Here is a 22,470-nt window from a genome sequence, read left to right as displayed (position 1 = left end):
TATCACATTTTGAAGTCTTATGCAGCCATCATGTTTTGATCCGACAAGCCTTAAGTAAGTTTGATCAAGTGTAGGTTTACTACAGCTCCTGTATGGACTGCGGCAGCTGTTAAACTCAGATGAAAGAAAGCATCTCACGGCTCATCACCGGAGCTAACAAGTGATGCTGGGAACATCAAGTGGAGTTAGGATTGTAAGTTTATCGTGTGTCTTTCTGTGTGAATATCCCATGTTACAATGTGGACACCTGCAGCTAGTAGACAAGTGCGCAGCCTATACTGTATATAAGCACATTTTTTTCTCGATAAATTCGGTGGGTGTGGCTTATATTCAGGTGTGCTTAAAAGTCCGGAATTTACGTTACTTAGTTACTACCATTTACGACGGCGCCATTATGATACAGAGTTTCAGTACGCATCCCTTTGTGGGACTAATTTGAAGTCATGTCAGCCTTGAGCCAGTAATACTTTGTTGTTTTTTTGTTTTTTTAAAAAATACGTTTCTGCAAATGAATTTTATAGCATGTGTACGATGTACAGTATAACCAATCCTTAGCAAATAAAGCATTTTCATACGAGTGATCAGATGAAATACTTACCCCCATAACACAGCGGCACATACTGGCATAGGCCACTGAAAAGTCTGGTTCAGAGATGGCCTTTTCGAAGGTGAGGTCAATGACACCTTTCAACCTCTCCTCAGTGTCAATCTTAAGTTCTGTCACTTGTTTCATCAGCTGTTGAAACTTTTGAGGGGTCAGTTTGTTGAGAATGCTGCGGACGCTTTTAAACAATTCCTGCGTCTTGAGTTGGTCCGGATCGGTGTCCTCAGTCTCATCTGCTGTGCGACTACATATAGCTTTTTTCACTGAAGGCTTCCATGCCTTCTCTGCCTTGTTCAGCTTCACGTCGTCACTGAGCGACATGCTGGTAATGATTTTCCTTGGCTCTTTCCTTTGCATCTGTTGAGAGCGACGTGGGCCACCCATGCCCATGCCCATACCCGGAGGCTATAAAAAGATGAAAGAGGGGGGCATCAGAAGACAAAATAGTTCCATTCTCAGTGTGTGACCTTTTAATGTGTAAAGAAATTGCTTACTGGTCCTCTACTTCCTACACCCATACCAGGCCTGCCAAGGTTGGCAAAGGAAGGTGTGAAATCCGGACCACAGTTCATCCCAGGTAGCCGACTGGGGTCAAGCTGGCGCAGAGGAGTCTTATTAGCCTGAGCAGAAAGACAGATGAATAGATCACAAAAAGCAAAAACATAATTTTGGAAAAGTGGAAAAATGCTGAACTTGTGCATTTGACACTGTTGGAGCATTCACCTACTAATGACGCAGGCCAAGGGTTTAGTATCTTGCCCAAGGATGCTTCAACATGGACACACGGGGACTGACGGGCATCAAACTCACGACCATCAGTTGGGAGAAAATTCCCAATCTACCACCCGAGCTATTTTTATCATATGTTGAACAGCTTGTTTGAGTTTAAATGCAGTCTTCAATCAACAGGAAATTAGATTGTTTTTTCTCTTGCTTGTTTCTTCTTTTTGCATTTTGATACTGTCTGGTTAAAATCTACCGGTGCAAAATCAAAATACGGGAATGATTAGTTTTTTGTTTAGGAGTGCATCTCATAATGAGGGTGGCTCCTAAAACAAAAGCTTGTGTCACACCTTTAGTGATTTTTTTTTCTTAAATGGATGAGAGACCACTGAGCTGCAGTAATGGCGGAAACAGGCGACGGCGTGGTCTGATAGGCCTAAATCTGAGAGCCTCTGACATAAGATACCAAGATCTCCACTGTCAAACACTTTGGAGAGGTCTAAAAAAAGGGCATCATTTAAATCCTTGACTGTGCCAGTTACTGAAGCTGTATTGGACGGAGCATAAACGGAGATCAAATACCGGTACTCCTTAATCCGATCATTCACCAGCTTTTCAAGAACTCTTGTCGAGATACAGAGGAAATGGGTCGATAATTTGTGCATAGCAACTGGCATTTAAAAACAAATGATCTGCAAAACAGATATTGTTCAAGACAAAAAACAAACAAAAAACCTGATGTAACTATGACGTTAGCTATCTATTGATACAAGGGCATGTATTGTTTTTGGTATGTCATTCATGTCTGCACCTTGTCTAGGACGACATCACTGATGGCAGGAAGACCCTCTGGCTTGTTCATGCTGGCCAAGGTGAACTGGAAACCCAGCAGAAACTCTCTGTCATACTTCTTCTTCTCTTCTGGATTGATTGGCTGCCATTGTTCTGAAAATAAAATATTTCATTTACTTACGTTTACAACAATAATGAAACATGCTTGTTATTTTTCTATATTATTGCAGAAAAAGAAATCCTCAGACAGCTAAGGAAGGACAACAAGAATCATGTTTCATCCACTTGTGACAAAAAAGAAAAGGGAATACTGCAACCTTTTACTCTGAAAGGTTTTGATATACAGTATCAGTCTGTTACAATCATGCCATTTCACTCATTTCAGCCACCTAGGCACAATAGCTATACGATACAACTATACCATGTGAACATCTTGCACAGTTATCCCTAATATAAGAAATTAATTTGCTTTCAGCTGGTGTACTTGGAAATAAAATACCACTTTCCCGCTGAAGTCTATTCAGCCAATGAATAAATACACAACCCTTGGTTTATTTTCAAACTGGGAAACAAACCTCTTGCCGAAAACAAGGCAAACCTACATAAAAGAGAAAAGTTGATGGATCGCACTGAACTGCTTGCAAAAGCCCCTGAATGGGATTATGGACCCACCCTCTTTATACTGATACTTCTTGCTGGCTGCAGTCTGCTCAGGCTCATCTGGCTGAATGTTCTCGGCATCCAGCTTGTCCTCCTTGTCCTCCCAGGTCAAGTCTGCATCCTCTAATGCTGGAGGAGGAGCAGGAAGTTGGGTTTCGGCTGATGGTGCTGTGACAATCTCAGGCTCTGGTGGAACAACGACCTTCTCCTGGATCAGTGGTGGTGAGAGGGAGAGAATTAGGAGCCAGTATGCCCATCTTCGGTCAAAGTTTATACCCACTCATCATTCATGGGCATGAATGTTACATGAATGTCAATGTCAAGTTCAATTTTGGGCCATTGATTACTTGTTTGAACCGTTCTTTTTCCACAGCAGAATGATAAGACATACATCCCCAGGATTGGCAGACTAATGATTTTAAAACTACCAGCTAGAGTCAATCATGATCACCAACAACAAGTTAACAGGCATTCTGGAACCTTCAGCGCCATGTATCAAATGAATGTATTTATATATTCGAGCTTGTATGTAGACTTTTTACCCTGTGTAAATGACAAAAAAAATCCCAAATAAGTTCAAACTTGTGTACCAAACATGTATGTTGTATAGTCTTTCCACCCTGGAAAAAGAATGGCTGAAATAAATCAACTACAACTGTGTGTCAGCATCAATATGGCAATGGTTCAGCATGGATAAGTCAGAGATTCAGTGATTATTAAGAGCTGGGACTTGAATAAAACCTCCTGGTTAAAACATGAACGCATACACACCCACCTCTTTAAATGCATCTAATAGATCTCCCACTGCTTCCTTTTTGTTCAAATCCTTCATTTTCCTCTTTTTCTTTGGCACAGACACAGCAGCTACAGAAAGATGGAGATGACAACTTCAAAAAATAAAAATACCTCACAATCATTTTGCCAAGATCAGCTGTGAATTCACACTGACTCACCTTGCATAGCAGTTTCTACGAGGGCAGGGGGTACGATCTGGGGAGGACTGATCACCGTCTCTGGTGTCTGGTCATCGACTGGGCCTGGAGATGATTCTCCTTTGGCGTTGGACTCAGGCATTGGGGTATCCTTCTTGGTGTCGAGGGAAACAGGATGAACAGTTTCATGGCTCTCAGGCTGGGAAGGTCCTGCCTGGGTAATTGCTTCAGCGGGAACCGGAGTGACGCCAGATGCCGACTCATCAACAAGCGCTGTAGCTGTTTTGACAACTGATGTAGGCACTGCCTTAGTGATGGCTTCGGAGATTTTTAGGTCAGGCTGCAGACAAACGTCAGGCTCAGCGATGGGGCTGGCATCACGTTCGTCTGTGCTAGTAGCCGGGGCCTCCGGGTCTTGGGGGACTGGAAGTGGCAAACCATTGGGGAGGCGGAGCTCCTCAGGCTGAGCAATGGGAGACTCCAGAGGAGCCTCCAGGCAACTAGATGGTAATGTGGCCAAAGGCCTCTCTGGCTCATCCACAGCCATTCCGTTTGAGGTGACGGAAGGAGTGTAGGATTTGTCCATAAAAGAAGAAGAAGAAGAAACATCCTCTGGTTGAATCTCCTCCTCTTTTACCACCTCCTCCTCGAGCCTTGTTACTGTCCTTTCAAGATTTTCCTGTCCACTAGAGGTAGGCACAGGATCAGGAATGGGTGCAGGGTATGCAGGCACCTCGGGCGCAGTTTGGGGCTCAGGAGTTAATTCTCTGGAAAGTTTGGGGGTGTCCATTACGTCTACAATGGGAACACTGGGCACGGGGGTAGAAAGAGAGTTGCGAGAAGTTCCTGTGGCTTCTGATATTAGAGGTGATGCATTGGGCCTAATGTTCATGTCAGAGGAGGTGGCCTCTGTTGGGTGGGGGTCATTCTTAATGGTATCAGGGGGCTGAGACAGATGAGGCAGCAAAGGATTTTCTGTGTCATCTGGAATGTCAAAAGTCAGAAAAAAATGCATTCATTCATTTTTTTTTTACAATTTTACCAATGTTTTAAAATCTCATTTACCCATGCTCAAGATTCGACTTGTAATCTTAGCTAGGTGGCGGTCGCTACAATTTTAGCACAAAAACACAAATAACCTTATCACCTTAAAAATATATTATGAGAGAGCACTATGTCGGTTTTTAGGCAGCATGGTAGCTACTATACATAATACTTTTGGAGGCTGTCATGGGTACACCTTATTGACAAGTTTAATTGGCTGTTAAGGCAGTGGTCTGCAGTCGGGGCAAGCAAAGCCTTCTCTGCTGGCCTAACCTTTACCAGAAGCACTGACCTACATTTCAAAAGTAAAGTGCAGTACTTGTTTGATTAAATTATATTAATTTATTCCCAACAGTCTATTATCTTCATTTTGTAGTGTGTTTCTTGGCTGCAGTGCTTCCAGTGGTAGTAGCAGCACACAGTTGTGCCTGGCTCAGTTGTTTAAATTGACATCAAAATTGTAAAAAAAAAAAAAAAATCAATCTTGCACTACATCATATAGACAGACATGAATTCATATAATGCCAATATCATATTATTGCCACAAGAATACACAACTTAATTGGTGACGCTAAATTGTCCATAGGTATGAATGCGAGTGTGAATGGTTGCTTGCTGATATGTGCCCTGCGATTGGCTGGCGACCAGTCCAGGGTGTACACCGCCTGTTGCCCGAAGTCAGCTGGGATAGGCTCCAGCATGCCCCCGTGACCCTAATGAGGAGAAGCGGCAGAGAAAATGGATGGATGGATTGTACTTGCCAGAAATGCTTGTGGCAGTTTTCTGGACAGTTTTCCTTCAAACCTCTCCTGTCATTTTATCAGTTTAGGAGTCTGTGATCACGTCATGACTGTGCCATATGTACTTGATGATAATGTTCACTGAGGACCAATGCCTTGAAAATGATTTATAACATTCTGCTGGTTGACAGCTTTCAAAAATTCAACTGCTTTGATGCCTTTAATGCTCTATGTGGCCTCTGCGTCTTGCTATGAGATACAACTTAGTAAGTTTGTTTATTCCACCCGCCTATAAATATTCCTCTAAACTAATCTTGAAATGACTGAACAAATATTATGCACATCCACACGGCTGCTTAATCAGTGCAGCCTGGGATTATAGCGAGGTCTCGACATGTGGCACTCACCTGCTCTAAGCGGTGCTGGCACAATAGCAGCTGGGACACACTCAGCATTAGCCGCGGACACTCCTGTACTGTCTGATCCAGATATGGCAGTCTGTGTACATTTTTGGTGGGAAGAATCCAAAGCATATCCAAATTTCAAATCATACCCATCGCATTACCATTAAGGTATATCAATCAGAAAAAATGACTAATCAAGTAAAGTCCACCATCATGATACTTACCTGCGGTGGGGTTGGGGTAGACCCACTGCGGCCCCCTGACATAATCTCCTCTGTAATGTCTCGACCACCTTGGTTTGGGTCTCTTATTGTGATCTGTGAAAAAACGGGGGAAATCAGCAATCAAAGACAGAAGTTATGCAGAGTCAACAGATAGGAACAAGAAAATCATTAACAAATGTGCTGCATATTTAATATTGGCCAGCACTGTGTTACCATTACAAAAGCCAGAGAAGAGGAATCCTGACTTATTTCAGGGTAAACACAGTAGCCCTTAAGATAAGAACAACCCATCATGCATGCCTTCTCTTGTTCCATGAAATGCTACGTTTCTCACATTCTAAACACGCAGGAACACCAATGCCTGAATTACTTCTGCATTGAACTAAAATATAACAAAATGCCCTGTAGCCTTGGGTGTTTGTTAAGAAGCTGAAAAGCACAACTTCACTTAGCACACATTACTTTGCTACTGGCGAGAGGAAAACATTTTTTTGTCTGATCACTTATCGCTTATATTAAGTGCCACACAACATTTTTGAAACACTCTTTTACACACACACGCACGCACGCACGCACGCACACAGACACACACACACATATATGCTACATGCTTATTCTAGGAAGTCAGTGAAACCGGTATGAGCCAGAATGCCACTAAATAAAGTGACGTGCACAGTCATGGGACTAAAGTGAAAAATTTAACCTTGAGCTAACATGCGCAGCAAAGATATGCGCCTCCAAACCTTTGACTACAAAAAAATCACAACGCTAGTTGACCATTACCAACCTTTGTCAAGCTCGGTCCATCGGCAGCTATTTGTACCAACAGTACATGAACAACTCTCTCATCCAGGGAGTCGGGTAGCGGCTCAAGCGAGGTCCAGGCTTGACAAAAAAAACCCACACAGCAGGCCGGTGGCAGAGAGCTTTCCCTAATCTTAACTATTCCAGGCTGACAACAGAGCAGGGTTGGGCTAGGCTGTCAGTGGGCTTGCTAGCAACTTCACTCCCTCTCCCCTTCACTCATTTGATGAACAGAACGGGGCGGAGGAAAATAGGATAGTCACTGGAGCTATGGCATCGGAATGTGCAACTCCCACCCACAGAGACTAACTGTTTAAGGGGCCCAGGAGGGAAGTAGGGGAGGGTGCAACATGGAGGAATGGGAGGGTTTTGAGGCAGGGAAGGCTATAATCAACTGAGCGTCTACTAGCAATAGCACCCTTTTGCTTGTTCTTCCTCACTCTGAACAGACATGCTGCCCACTTGCAAAAGAACAGAGGAAACCAGCAGAACAGGAAGCGGGAGGGTCACAGAACCATGTAGGGGAGGGGGGGATAGTTGGCCACGTGGAGCTGAGCAATGTGCTGACATGTCCCACAACCCCCTCCTGCTCTAGTTTTTCCTATGACATGAAGTGACTGCAGGGAAAAAACAGATCATTTAATGCAATCTGTGCACCTGACTGAATACGTACACCTGAATGTGTATTCAACATTTCAGTAAGCTCAAACAGACACACGATATAGCTTTGGTCTGTTAAACAGACCAGTGGTTCTTTGCACGCACATTGTTTTAAAAGTCTGTTGTGCCACCAAAGACTCCAAACCGCTTACACTGCAATGCAAAAAGGTTTCTGTTGCATACGTGGGCACACAAAAACAGGTGGTGGACGCACATTCAAACAAATGTGTCATTATTTCTCAAATGGCCCTTTCTCATGGGTGTCCCTGGGCCACGTCAAAGTCCAACCCCGGGCAACCCCGGTCTCTGATAAGCAGCCACAGAGAGACCCAGCCAAAGGCTCGAGGCAAAAGAACAAAGCTCAAGGCATATATTCAGGCACTGAATGCTAACCAGGCGATATAACCCTAATTGAAATATCATAAGAGAAAGATTTATTGGAAAAAAAAACACACATACGTGAATATACAGCCCATACACACACAAGAAAGTAGAACATATTTTAACAGGCGTCAACTGTAATGTGTGCTGACCTCGTGTACATCTCAGAAAGAAAGACGATTAGATAGGAGGCAGCAGTCACACACAAATGAAGAGCTACTACAGTACCGCACTCTAGCAAGGGGACATGCGTGGCGTAGTTTTACAGCACCTCATGTTACAGTCAAGTTCACCACGGCCTATTTTAAATGCCACATAGAAATCTATTTTCACTAAAAGGACAATTTTAAATGAACCTATGCATGTTAGTAATATGCTATTAGCAAACTCATATTCAAAGAAAGAGAAAGAGAAATCGAGATTCCAAATCCAAAACATCATTCACAAACTAATGTGTTTTGTTTTGCTAATAAGAAAAGTACCTATCAAACAAATACATCCTGCTTCAGGAACAAACAGACATACAAAGGAGCATATTTCTTCAGTTACAAAAAATATCCTACGAAAAACTGCAGCATCTTAAGCCCCGGTCACACCGCCCGAACTTTGCTGTAGCGTCCCTGGAACGATGAAAAAAATTCATCACCGCTTGTAACCGCACACCACCGTTTAACAGAAGTTGGCCCCCATTAAGGCAACGGCATATACGCTCGGCCACCGCTGATGGTCCCTCCTACCGCTCCAAAAGTTTTGAGCTGCACAAAATATTGCCAGCGGTGAGGAGGGGGCAATTTTCCGCTATGGCAAAGTTAATCACCGCTCCAACAACGCCCAAAGTTTGGCGCCGCTAGACGGAAGTTCGTGGACGCTTGGGTCCGCTACGCCAACGCAGAAATCTTGAACGCTGGACCACTTCTGCTTCGCCAGCTTTGCCCGGGCGGTGATTAAACGTTGCAAAAACTTAGTTGGAGCGGCTGTAAGCGCTTTACAAGCGGACACGGGATTGCTGGAACGGTGTCAGGCGTTGAAGCAGCGATGAAGCAGCGATCCATCGCGGTGATGAACTTTGGTTTGCCGTTGGAAGTGTCGGAGGCGGAGCATAATTTCGCTATTAATACGGGGAGAAATGGGCCAGGAGCCCATTTGGAATAGCCGTTGAGTGCAGACCTCAGTTATATCAAATTTGCTCTACCATGGATATGACAAGTTGATGGTGGAGCTGTGGAATGAGCCTTCCAGCACTTCATGAGTGTAGTGTTTGCAGACACATTATATTTATACTGCTACATGTTGACCAGTAGAGGGCACTGTGGGACTGTGAATGGGACAACAGTTGTGTGAGTGTGGCGCTGTACTGTATGATGCATGCGAGCAGACCTGGCGATTAAAGTCATAAATAACTAGTAGGTTTGTTTATTCGACACCACTCACAGAACAATGAGGATGCCACCAGCCCGCATGCGCAGAACGCGCTCTATCAACGCTCGCGTTACCACTAAACCAACGTTCACTACCGTTAAACCAACACTAAAGCAACGGCAGCTTCAGCGGTGCACCTGTAGGACAACGCCCGTGTTTCCTTTTTTTTGTCATTTTGTGCGCGGTTACGAGCGGTGATGATTTTTTTTCACCGCTCCAGGGACGCTACAGCAAAGTTCAGGCGGTGTGACCGGGGCTTTACCGCCGTCACGAGACTTTTGTCAATAATCTGCCACCTTCACGGTCTTGCAGAAAGTTGATATTTTTAACTCTTTTCTAAAATTGTATTATTTGCCAGTAAACTACTTTTTCCCATCTTGGTGGTTCTATTGTCGGTAAATTGGTGAAGATACAAGATACAGTACAGGGTGAGTGATTGAAGTAACTTCCTATTTAGAGTATTTTTAAATGAGAAAAAGGTTTTATTTGTGCCCGTGTCAAATTTTAAATAACCTCATGCTATACCCACTTCTTGTAGTAAAAATCTAATTAATAAATAAAAACAAGTGAATTTCCCTGCTGTGGGATAAATAAAGTACGAATACAATAATAGCAATCTCTCAGTCCTTCCACACTTCACAAACTTGAAATATGACTTTGACCATCATCTTAGGAAGGTGATCATAGATGGAGTCGAATGATGTTGCCAAGAGACGTTGTGCCAAAGCAAAGGATGTAGCTCAATTTCCCATAGCTGATGTTGTTCTTTATATCATAAACTGGTTGAGAAAGAATGGACACTGGCGACTGTGCCGGTTGCAGCCAACTCTCATATCCCATAACCAATTTGTTCACACTACAAGTAGGGAATAACCCCTTTAAAACCGTGTTTAACAGACTTTTCCAAACATGGTCATGATGAATCCCATTTTTAAGACAACACTGAGGAGGGATACGTGTTGATTTTAAAGTTCACTAAAATGCTGTGAAGAAAAATGGATTTCCAATCTTTCACTGTGTTCCCCTTTAAGAGAACATTGGCTCTACCTGTTTACGTTCCCGTTTGGTGTGGATGTGCTGGGGAGGTTGAGGTGGTGGTTGCTGCTGTTGAGGGGCCGGGTTCATGATGACGGGTGCTGCCTGCACTGGAGGGGTAAACTGGGGCTGGGCTGGATAGTAGGCCCCCGCTGTGGATCAGACAGAGAACAATATTAATCAAAACACACAGGCTTACTCCAATGGCCTTAAAATGACACTAACATAAGCCCGACACAGAAAGACAAAGCAAACACACAACAGCACAGAGTCTATGTTCACAAAATCATTCATGTGAGGTCAAATGGAACAAGTTTTTTAAGAGTCGAGGAGGATCTCTCCTTATCTTTCGCAATACAAAAGTTGCAACTTACATTAGCATCCACTGTCTGTACAATGTCATGCTAGCAAAGTAATTGCACTTGTACTTTAGCCATCTTGATTTCATTTGGAGGTGAACATAATTAGCATTTACACTAAATATATCTAGCCACAGGCTGCACGGTGGCCGAGTGGTTAGCATGTTAGCCACACACAGTCGGGAGATCGGGAAGACCTGGGTTCCAATCTCCACTTGGGCATCTCTGTGTGGAGTTTGCATGTTCTCCGGTTTCCTCCCACATTCCAAAAATATGAAGTTAGGTAAATTGGTGACTCTTAATTGTCCATAGGTGAATGATTGGCTGGTGACCAGTTCAAAATGTACCCTGCCTCTCGGCCAAAATCAGCTGGGATAGGCTCCAGCACACCTCGCGACCCAAATGAGGATAAGCGGCATAGAAAGCAAATGGATGGATATCTATCCATGAAGTGCTTTAAGTATAAATCTGCAAGGAAGTGCAGTTTTTGTTGGATCAACCATCATGATCAGGATTGTGATGGTTGAAGGGGAGGACCCCTTCAGGGTGGGAGACGACCACTCTACCACCTGAGCCATGCCGCCCCCACACTATACGTGAGTAACATCTAGTTGTTCAAATGTGAATTACACTTCTGTTGACAATAATTCATCAAAAAATGTTGCCGATAATACCGATTATCGACGATAATTTGCAGCAAAATTTGTTACTGTGACGGGACTACGCTCAAGCCTCATTCGGACTCGGTCACTTAGCTGTCAGTGTGTTAGAACGTGTGGTGGACGAACAATGTGTGATAAATAAAGAAGTAGTCCTAATTACAAGATAAAAGATGGAGGCTGGAGAAGAGTCTGGTGCTATTTATTACGCTGTCTACACTTGGAGAGGCACTAGCCAAGATAAAATATAAAATGATTTTATTTTGATGAAGTGATGGCCAATTTTAAATTAAACTACCAAGTTTATTTGTAGTTCTATACATAATTAAGGTGTTTTTACTCATTTTTTGTCTCTCCTACAAGGTTCCGCTTTCCAAAAAAAATAATACTGTTCAAAGTCAAGCATTTTTGAGTTTCGGGGCACTCTAGTTCATCTTTTGGTATTAGCTGAGGATTTGAGCATAGCTAAAGGTTTGTTATAAAGAAGATTGATGACTGAATTTTACTTTTTTAAAAAGAGAATATAGACTTTTATTTTAGCGGCTTTTTTCTGTATGATTTTTTTTGTATTTTAATGAAACAACTTCCCACGCATATTTGACTTTGTCTAAACTCTCAGGATATATATCGTGTCTCATATTCAACATAAACATATCAGGATATGAGTTCTGGCCCATATCGCCCAGCCCGAGTTAAACTGAATGGTTTATATTATTTGGGTGATGTTTGGCGGGCCGGATGTGGCATGTGGGCAACCTACTGAGGACCACTGCTTTATATCCTCAATGTGTAAGATGTTTCTGCTTGCCGTAACCTTTATTCTTGGTTCTTATAAATGCACATCATCAGCATTGAAACTGCACTTGTAACATGAGAGTACTAATAATAAAAAATAAGAACAAAAATTCCTGAGCGGAGCCTAAAACCAGGCGATACATAAATAGGTAGCTGCCAAATTAGGCTTTTACCTTGTTTCTGGTTGTTTGCTCTGTAAATGTGCAGGGTGCTTTGTGCAGCATCGTGGTATGTGGTGCAGCATCAATGTATGCGGTACTGTTGTGATATGTTAGCTCTGTTAGACAGTGCAAACATTGCACCGCCTAATCTGTCTTTTAGAGTTTGAAACGATCTCAAACGTTTGACAGCTTCGGTCATTTCCTTTGGGCCCTTTCCTCTCTTTCCCTCTCGCCGTTTTCATTTCAGCCACTCTCCGCATATTTTCAGTTTCGGTCCCTGTGTGTAGGCCGGTTTTGATTTGATTAGTTACACCAGGGGTCACCAACGTGGTGCCTGCGGGAACCAGGTAGCCCCCACGACCACATGAGGTGCCCGCAAGCCTGCTTTTCATTCAGGTTTTCAGTTATTAATGAAAGAAGAGTAGAAAGAAATGCATTCTGAAATACAACATGTGATTTGTGGACACCAGCATTTTGTTCATGTTCTGGTAAAACAAGCATATTCGCTTTGTTTGGGTTTAAAATAAGCTCTGAAAATAAATGTTACAAAAATGAGTAGCTCTTGGCCATTTTCATTTTGTAAAAGTAGCTCTCACAAGGAAAAACGTGACCCCTGAGTTACACTCATGAAACGAATCATGGAAGCAACAGAATAGAAAACTAAGCTGTTTTCCTAATCAAATGAGTCAATGAATCATTACAGCTGTAGTGTGGCTACTCTTTTTAAAAACTGCTGAATAGCATAGAAGTCATGGCATCTTAAAATATAACAAAATGTAACTTATTTTGTATCCAAATACAGTCTTTAAAAAGGCGGAGATAAAGCTTGCAAAGGTCCTCTCAGCTTTGAAACATCAGACTCCTCAGGCCATCATTCACTCCTGTACCACCCCGATTATTAAACCTTATATATACTGTACATTAATAATAAAAAAAACATCTGTTTACATAACCCCAATCCACCATAAAAACGGTACTACAAGTTCAAAGTACTTTTGTTGGCTTACCCGGTCAATAATGTCAACAAGACATTCTGTTCTTCTACTAGATGGCCTTGTAACTAGCCTCAACAGTTTTAGAATGACCTCTTTGTCAAAGAGAAGTAATGACGTACAAAATATTCAAAAGCTCAACGGGAACGACACACTCCACTGCAAGCATTGCAGTCCGACTCACATTACTGAGTCGGCATTGTTGACCAAGAGCAACACAGCCTAAATATAGTCAAAACCCACACAAGATAGTTCGCGAGAGGGAGAGAAGGACAGACTGAGAGAGACGGGGACCACGCTCACAACCAGAAAGCCAGAAGGAAGAATGTGACTTTCCTTGGACGGCATCCCGATACTCAGAATAAGAGGCATGAGCTCTGAGTCATTAAGGACAGGAGCGTGAGCAGCTAAAGGGTGGGTGTGGGCTACAAAGACTGACAGTTCATTTTGAAGACACCTACCCTGAGAGTCCACCCACTCCTGAGACCCACGATTCCCCATGTTGAATGTCTGCTGAGTGCAAAATAAGGTTTGAACAGCCAAATGGAGAGCTGGCGGTCCTTTCAATACCCCGCATTTACTTATTCCTGCCCTCTCTGCAGGTGTCAGCGTAAAATGATTTCTTTCAGTGCTGGGCTCTGCCTCTTTCAGTACTCCTCCCTCCGACCTTCGTGATTCCTTCCAGCCTTTCAATTTTTTTAACCTCCCCCTCTCCCTCAAAAGTACATTGGCAGGCAAGCAGAAATATAAGGTAGGTGGACTTTAAGACCATGGCAGCCCTCAGCTGAAGCAACTGAGACAGGAGGACAAAATATACAGTAGAACCCGTTAAAGTCGACATCCCTCGTATTGGCTGACTCTTAAGTGAAAGTAGCCATTTACATGTGATTTTCACCACAGATATAAGGACAATGGGCGATAATAAAAACATTTTGAACCTGGAGCATCGCTTTACTCCGTTTGTGCAACATTTAAAAGGGTGCGTTTTGTTAGTAGCAGAACGGGGGGTGAAAGAACCCTCAGACATCTACTGAGAAAGAAAACAGGACCTACGACCCTATGTTGACGCTTTGAAGGTAAGTGGCAGTTCCTTTCCTCTTACCTCTCCCGCCCTTCTTTGTTTTTGATTGATTTTGACATAACCACAAATCTGCGTTTGCAAAATCATGCAAGTATTAATGATGAGGATACTGTGACTGCAGCCTCTTTCACGCTGACAATGAAAGCCGGGAATGATGTACTTGGATGTGTGTATATTACATTTAGTGATAGCAGATATTAAAGGGAATGGGCTTAATATTAGTACAGTACACTGCTGCAGCGCAGCTATCTCTAAGCTCATTAGCAGTTTGGTTGAACAGACTTTGCAAAGCATAGTTCACAGTCACGTGATGAGTTATTTAGGGCCACGAGCTATTGTGATGTCATGGTGTTTCATATTGCACACAGCAAAACACGAGTGACTTTAACTTAACAAGTTGAATATTTCTTTACCATCTGAACTGTCACTTTGTTATTTCAAATGCCTGAAAAGAATGTGCAGCAATACTCATATTTACAGTATTTACAGCTCCCTGTTACTAGATGCTTGCAAGTATGGGGTCAAAACTAGTGTCATGCACCAACGCTTAGGCGCCTCTAGAGGGTGCAAGATGGTAGAAGATGGAATGATGTGAAAAAGAATTAGAATTGAAAAAACATTGAGTACATCATTTGGTGCAGATGTTGTCTATACTAAGATATTTGGCTTTTCCTCCCTCTCTCTAAGACAAACTCCCATTTACGTTCACTCCCATGGACAATTTAGCGCCCAATTCAGCCAACACGCATGTTTCAGGACTGTGAAAGGAAACAGAAGGACCCGCTGCAAACCCACACCGAAAACACATGCACCACCGTGCTGCCCTATTGCAACCTTTTCATTGTCAAAAACACACACACTGTAACTAGTGTCTTCAGTCCTACCAGCTCAACTCCAACTTGAACCATACTTTACTCGGCAGGCGAGGCCCATCATTTACCATAACTACTGTACTCCGCAGGGCTGGTGCCTGGGTAGAAACCTGGAGTGCCAGCTGGTACAGGGTATTGCTGGGGTGTGGCCACGTAGGTCGGCGAGCGATACTAAGAAGAAAGGAGGGAAGACAAGATAGTGTAAGGAGAGGCTATTGACAATTTTATCACTTGAAATATCGTTAAAAATGCCGACCCATACAGCAGCACTGTAAAAGATATCATGAGTGACTGATACGGCCTAATCTCCACATTGCAATATACATTACAACCTCTTGCGATAACAATATATACCACGATATATTCTTTAGCATAGAAATTACAATAGAGCCATTTCAAAACAGGCCACATAGGCCCTAAGGAGAGCCAAAATTAAAATCTATATTTTTAAACATCGTATGGAGTGTTGATATTTAAACAAAAGTTTGGAGAACATTTATTGTGCAAAAGTGTAATTGTGTACAATACATTTAAATTATTGTGTTTCTTTCCTTTTCCAAAAAGCACTACGACCAGCCAGTTTCAGCCCTCCATTCTCAAATGGAACCAGGATATACAGTAGAGAATGTCCTGTTAATTAGGGGGGGATAGTGTGACTGAGATAAATACTAAGTATTAGGCATGGCTACTGTACAATGTAATGTACAGATACTTAGCCTGCGACATTTCATGCTGTCATTTTATAAAGAGAATTGAATAAAGAGAATACCTCTAGTATAAGGCACACATACTTATTACTGCAGAAAATACTTCAAGTTTAAAACTTTCTTTCCAACTGTGCCATGCCGTAGACCGGGGGTGTCCAAAGTGCAGTCCGGGGGCCAATTATGGTCCTCAGCTTGTTTGTTATTGAACCCCAGGACATTCTGAAAATTAAATGTGTTAATTATAAATAAGATATATACTTAGATATACTATTTATATATTATGTATATAAATCTGCTTACATTTCATATGCTTTAGAATCTCTAATCTAGAAAATGTATCAAAGTGGCCCCCGCATCTTTTAATTTTCCTAAATGGAAAAAGTTTGGACACCCCTGCCAGAGACAGTAAAAAGCACAAAACAGGGCAAAAGGAAGCACGTTTAGTTTATTTTGTTTGACAGTCAAAATCATTTGACGACAGCTGAAAGCGTCAGGTGTGATTCAAAAAGATGTTTTCTTGCTTGTATGCGGAGCCAACCGTATTTGAAGGGTTGACGAAATTGACGGAAAGACATGTGGCAGAATAAATGTAGCGGTTTAAAATGTGACTGCAGCTATCTTCATCATATCATGCAGGGTGTGAATGGAACTCTACCGTTGAAAGACGGTCAAGGTCAAAAATGTGCCATTCTGCATAGAGGTTTGTTATTAGCACTACACACGTCATAAATCTGACCTAACCTTCAACCCGCCAGGGACTGTGATATCTATAGAAAAGCCCTCATCACTGTGAAGGACCTCGACCACAACATCAGGTAGGTAACGTCTAAAGTCAATTCGGACAAGTTTGACCAATAGTCTGACTATAGACTGTGTGCACAATTATTACGCAAGTATTGGAAGACAGAAAGATCTTTATTTGTCACATGTACAATGTACAGCAAGATTCATCTCTGCATTCAACCCATCCTCTTTAGGGGCAGTGGGCAGCCATTGTGCGGCGCTCGAGGACCGGATCCAGGTTGCAGGTCAGCATGTAGGTCAGTAAAGCATATGTGGGCGCCCCTGGGGACAATGTGGATGAAGTGTCTTGCCCAAAGACACGAGAGCAGTGACTAGGATTGGAGGAAGCAGGAGTCGAACCCTTTGGTTACTGGGCGACCCGCCATCCCTGCCACTTTGACCATATAATCATTAAATCAAGTCCATTTTATTTATAAAGCACCAGTCCACAACAGACGTTATGTCGAGGCACTTTACACATTGAGCAGGTCTAGAACCAAGCTCCTCATACATTAGAGAAAACCAATTGGACCTCACACCCAAGGAAAAAACTCCCTCTTGGAAAAGACTTCTTCAAGCAGTGCTACAGCGGCATCCTTCTAGAAGACTGTGAATGATTTTCATGCAGGACAATTCTCATGTTCATGGAAATAATTCCTCACCTGACCTAAATCCTATTGACAACCTTTGGGCTCTTCTTAAACAGGAGATTTATGGTCAAGTAAATCAGTACATCTCTCTGAATGTCTGGCAGGCTGTGGTTGCTGCTGTCCAAAAGTTGATGGTTACCAGATGAAGAATCTGACAGCCTCCATGAACGGAAGCTCTCAAAATCCCCAAATTGCGTTTCAATAATAAAATGAATCGTCAGAAATAGAACTTGTCTAATAATTGTGCACACAGTGTAGGATTCTTCAACTACTTGAACACACTTGAGTTTTTGCTCTACCTGTCCTGGTATAAAATAGGCTGCTCCCTGTGGTGAGCTGGGGAAGGGCAACTGTTGTCCTGGGATCATCATCATTTGGGAACCAGGGCCCGGCTGGTAGACATGGGTGGGAGTCACAGGCCGAGGAGCACTGTTTGGTGGAACGCCACGAGGCCCACTACTCGGAGGCAGACTTGCTCTATTGGTGTAGTAGGGCTGGATCATAGACAGGGAAAACCAAGGAGGGGGAACAAGGAGAAGGGATAGGTGAAATCCAAACCAGGACAAATAACAAGAACAGAAATATGGGACGAAACATGAATTGAATTATTGGTGACATGGAAGGTGTACAAACGTTGTCCTCTACTGATATTAGGCCTAAACCTGAGACTCCAAGTAGGAACATACAGGCCTGCCTCCTCACTGACATTCTGCTGCTGACTGCTATGGCCAGAAAAATGGCATCAAGCCAAAAAAGCACAACACTGACAGATACAGAACATAACACAGACTACTCAAGAGCAAGAGCAAGGGAAAGAGGAAAGAAAAATTGAAAAGTGGAGAAAACAAGTTACCTGTAGTGATCTGAAGTTCCCCTTTAGCAGCACAAAGATGATAAAAGAGGAGCATGAGGTGGGACAGTGTGAGGGAGAAATAGCACCACGGTCAGTTGAGGCAATGCCGCAAGAAACAATGCATTCTGAGCAAAGCAGTGAATGAACAAGCCGCATGCAGAGAAATTACCAGGCTAAAAGGGAAGAAGACTCTACTTGAAGCTGCCCATCCACTTTTTGGTGATTCCTTTTCATAGCCTAATTGTAACCATGTTACATGCAAACAGCGGTTGACTTTTCAAACATGGCCGGTGAAATAGAAGTCCACCAATCAGATATGTTCACTTCTGCAAACCCCACTCAAAGGTTTCTGGGTACTATCCCCCCCGAGCAGGGACGTCTTTCAGCCCCAAAAAAGACCAGGAATTTCATTCTGGCAAACGCTCCTGCGGTCCAAACACCCACAGTTCCGGGGTAAAGTTCCTTCGGTGCAAAAGATAGTGTGATTGTTGTACAGGTGGTCCTCGGTTTAAAATGTTATGTTGTCACGACGCACTCCCATAAACTACTGATCTCAGTTTTGAACCTAAGTGGTGTGGTTCGTTAATACCGTAAAGCACCGTGTATAAACCGTACCCGTGTATTAACCGCACCCCCATTTTCAGGTTCATGGAGGGGGGAAAAAATTTTTTAGTTAAAAATTAAATGCTTGCCAACTCTTTCATCTCAAATCAACATGCGTAAAGGTACTAAGCAATTTCAAAAAGAAGAATAAAGGAGAAATCTGAACTTCGGCATCTAGATCTTTAATATTATGGCTAAGCACAGATGAATAATAATGATAATAATAATAATAATAATAATAATAAATCAAAATAAAGAAATTTGCAATTTTCAGAGATGTTTTGATATCTTATCTTTCACTGCTTCTCTTTTTCTCCATTATTATTTTATTGCATTGCTTCAGTGTGAATTTGAATAAACTCCAACATTGTATTGTATTTTACATTGGAAGCTTAGGTTAGCTTCAGTGTATATAGAGATCGTTTCACTGTGTGAAAATACAGACAGCCGTCAGATAAGTTAGTTGCATACACTAGCATTTTCAGCAACTGTACAGCAGAGGGCGCTAAAGTCAAAGCAACTGTATGACCCACAAACGGCTATTCTAAAAATGGGCTTCTCGTCAATTTCTGCGTCTGGTCACAGACCTGTCATTGTGTATAAACCGCACGCCGATTTTTTGCTTCTTACCAGTGGGAAAAAAAAGTGCGGTTTATACACGGTGCTTTACGGTAATGCAAGACTCGCTCGAGGACTCGCTACACCTTGAAAGGAGGTGTTAAAATGAACCTGCAGACTCTGGTTTGCACACTTCTTATTGGTTGATCTTAATAAATACAGTATGTCCACTGATTTGAGAACTGGAGTGACAAAGAAAGAAACCATCTACGCCAGTCAGGTGAGTCAGTGATGCTGTTAGTACCTGTTGATGTACAGGCCTGGGCCCTGAGGCAAACTGGAGGAGAGGCAGACATTGCAGACATTAAAGACAAAAAAGTACAAGACCCATGCTTCACTCAAGCTGGCTAACTCAATTCAGACCTGCAGCATTAACGCTATCTAACATGAAAAGGACATCTGTATCGTCCTGCAGCGGCCTTCTGTTCACTTACTTGCCTCCATCTCATTTGGAAAATATTTGCCTTGTAAGTCTCACCTGCAGCGACGTTCATGCTGACTGCTTCTATGCACTCGTGTATTTGACATGAAATCATTGAGCGTTGATTCAGGGAGTACACAAAGATGACAACCAGTTACAAATGCTGCACACTTTGCTGTGGCAAGCAACTAATGTACCGTAAACATTAAAACTGTGAAGGTTCCAGTTGAACAAATGCTCTCCAAATGTAGATGCTCAAGAATTCCACAGATGGTTCCTTACTCAAGTGGACTGAAACGCTTCACACTTTAAATAGACAGCAACATTTAGGCAAAACCCACATCATCATATGCCTCAAAGGCACCGCTTTTTTAGCTGAAGTTGACTCCTCTGCCAAAGAGGTATTGTTTTGTTGTTATGATTGTTTTGCTTGTTTGTAGCAGGATTACATAAACAATACTTGAAACGTTCAAGGACGAACTAAACAAAATGCTGCATTCCCTAAAATGTTCTTAAATTTGTTGATTGTTCATTTGTTTATTTGTTGAATAACGCAAACATCTTAATGACGACATTTCCACTTCCGCAGAAGCTGGAGATCTATTAGGGTGAAACATTTCATGGTAATCCAAATGAGAAGGTCTGTTGTGTCATCTTATGTATTCTGCATTCTTGGTGTGCTCTCTAAACTCTAAATTCTGTGTGTGTGTGTGTGTGTGTGTGTGTGTGCGTGCGTGTGTGTGTACACAGGTGGTCTTCGGGTTACGTACGAGTTCCGCTCCTTGACTGTGACATGAGTTGAGTTTTGGACTAAGTTGGGTCATACCTAAATTAACTCCTAAGTCACTCGCACTGTGCACAGATCACATGAAGGTCATAAAATACAGTGATAAAAACAATAAATACAAGAATGACATCACAATAATAAAGGATAAAAGCCAGAGCAACCTTTCCATCTCAACAATAAAACCACTACACTGCTTCGTTATTACTGTTGATTTCAGAGGATCAGCAACCTCTTATGTGTGCTGAAGTGTTACGTGTTTTGTCATTTCCAACCGTCTATGAAAGTACTGTGTGTGTGTGCGCGTGTGTGTGTGTGTCTGTGTGTGTCGGAGGACCAGGACAGCTGCAGAAAATTCATTTTTTAATGAATTTATGGGAGCGCGCACAAAACCACAAAACACTAACAAGGAACGCCGTAAACCGAGGACCACCGGTATGTGTATGTGTGTGTGTGTGTGTGTGTAGGTGCATGAACTGTAGGCCACGCAGTGAGTATTCCTACCTGTCTGGGCTGAGGCGTTGGGTTCATTTGTGGGGCCGGTGGGGTGGCAAACACAATAGAAGGGGGCTGCCCAGGGGGGAATGAGGACTGCAAATGACAAGAAGTCAAATCAACAGGAGCCAAGTAACATATGACAGGGGAGGAGAAATCAACATACACTAGCTAAGTGAAGCACGGAGCAAGAGGGGGCGGCCATGTGGGGCAGGATGGTGGTCAGCCGTACCCCAAAACAAATGGCTATAATGTGATGGCTCCTCCCCAGGTACGCAGTGTAAATGAAAACCACCACCTTCCATAAGAGAAATACTGCAAAATAAAAATAAAAAGACTCAAAATAATCTACAAAATTAAAACCCAAGGCATGTTTGCTCCTGCACAAAATAAAATGCGTCCTTTACTTAATGCAATCACTCCTCCTGCCATGCGGTGGAGCGAGCAGAAGGGAATTGTGAAATGTGCGACCACAGCGAGAAATGTGAAAGTAAGATGATACTATTTAGTTGTTTGCTCTGCGCATGCGGCAGCCTCCACGTCAGGCTAAAACCCGGAAGCTGGTCGCTTTTCTCATTCGTGTATCACACGTAGCATCCCGACAGAGGCACACAGACTCTGATGCTCTTTTTAAACTTTATTGCCGACCTTAATACGCCAACAGCAGCGCTCCGTTCCAAAAGTGTATTTGTATTGTTAAACTCACACGCGCGTTACTCCATGGCTGAACATCAACATACGACACAAGCGGGCCGTTCAAATATCACGAATAGTTGCTCTCCGCTATGGAATGTCACCATCGCCACGGGTCGTAGTAAATCTAATGTGTACTGATATTAAAGTGTACAACAACGTAGCGCAAAAGTCCCAAAATGTCCACCCGGGGTTTATTTGCCTCTGTCTTTCACATTCAAGCCAGTGAAACAGGACATTCCCATGTCCCTGCGCGCCACAGCTAATGGTTAAGAACCACTACATCATTTCTCCTGGGTGGTGCCCCCCACTCGCGAATGTGATGAACATACAGTAGACTGCATGCATACACAAACACAGCAACAATGATCCTACCAGAGGGTGCTTACCTGTGAAAGGCCAGGGGAGGGGGCGGGGTGAGGGGTAGAGGGGGGTCCTGTTCCAGGCTGTGGTGCTTTATTCATTTCATGGAGTTCTGCATCAGGAAGGGGATGTGCGCCGGCGTACAAATCTTGAGAGGAA

At 42.9% G+C, this 22,470-nt stretch overlaps 1 protein-coding gene across 8 annotated transcripts in view; it reads right to left on the bottom strand.

Annotated features, from left to right (window-relative positions):
• Nucleotides 1-22,470, bottom strand: part of LOC129190915 (eukaryotic translation initiation factor 4 gamma 1-like) — a 36,352-nt gene that overhangs the window by 10,837 nt on the left and 3,045 nt on the right. For 3 of the 8 annotated variants that reach the window (XM_054793707.1, XM_054793706.1, XM_054793708.1), the window contains exons 2-16: nucleotides 22,338-22,459; nucleotides 21,265-21,351; nucleotides 19,800-19,832; nucleotides 18,335-18,355; nucleotides 17,781-17,975; nucleotides 15,410-15,512; nucleotides 10,435-10,574; nucleotides 6,124-6,216; nucleotides 5,903-5,993; nucleotides 3,733-4,695; nucleotides 3,555-3,643; nucleotides 2,792-2,987; nucleotides 2,139-2,272; nucleotides 1,099-1,224; nucleotides 599-1,009 (exon numbers count right to left, since the gene is read on the bottom strand). In XM_054793707.1, coding sequence (XP_054649682.1) covers nucleotides 599-1,009; nucleotides 1,099-1,224; nucleotides 2,139-2,272; nucleotides 2,792-2,987; nucleotides 3,555-3,643; nucleotides 3,733-4,695; nucleotides 5,903-5,993; nucleotides 6,124-6,216; nucleotides 10,435-10,574; nucleotides 15,410-15,512; nucleotides 17,781-17,975; nucleotides 18,335-18,355; nucleotides 19,800-19,832; nucleotides 21,265-21,351; nucleotides 22,338-22,412 — 2,757 coding nt within the window. In that variant the 5' untranslated portion in view covers nucleotides 22,413-22,459. Of the gene's footprint in view, nucleotides 1-598; nucleotides 1,010-1,098; nucleotides 1,225-2,138; nucleotides 2,273-2,791; nucleotides 2,988-3,554; nucleotides 3,644-3,732; nucleotides 4,696-5,902; nucleotides 6,217-6,910; nucleotides 7,213-10,434; nucleotides 10,575-13,403; nucleotides 13,426-13,849; nucleotides 14,012-15,409; nucleotides 15,513-17,780; nucleotides 17,976-18,334; nucleotides 18,356-19,799; nucleotides 19,833-21,264; nucleotides 21,352-22,337; nucleotides 22,460-22,470 lie in introns of those variants that run through there. The other 5 variants (XM_054793709.1, XM_054793710.1, XM_054793711.1 and 2 more) reach the window with 5 other exon arrangements.

The sequence above is a fragment of the Dunckerocampus dactyliophorus genome, chromosome 12 (genome assembly GCF_027744805.1).
Source record: "Dunckerocampus dactyliophorus isolate RoL2022-P2 chromosome 12, RoL_Ddac_1.1, whole genome shotgun sequence".
NCBI lineage: Eukaryota > Metazoa > Chordata > Actinopteri > Syngnathiformes > Syngnathidae > Dunckerocampus > Dunckerocampus dactyliophorus.
This window is presented reverse-complemented; position numbering and strand designations above follow the sequence as displayed.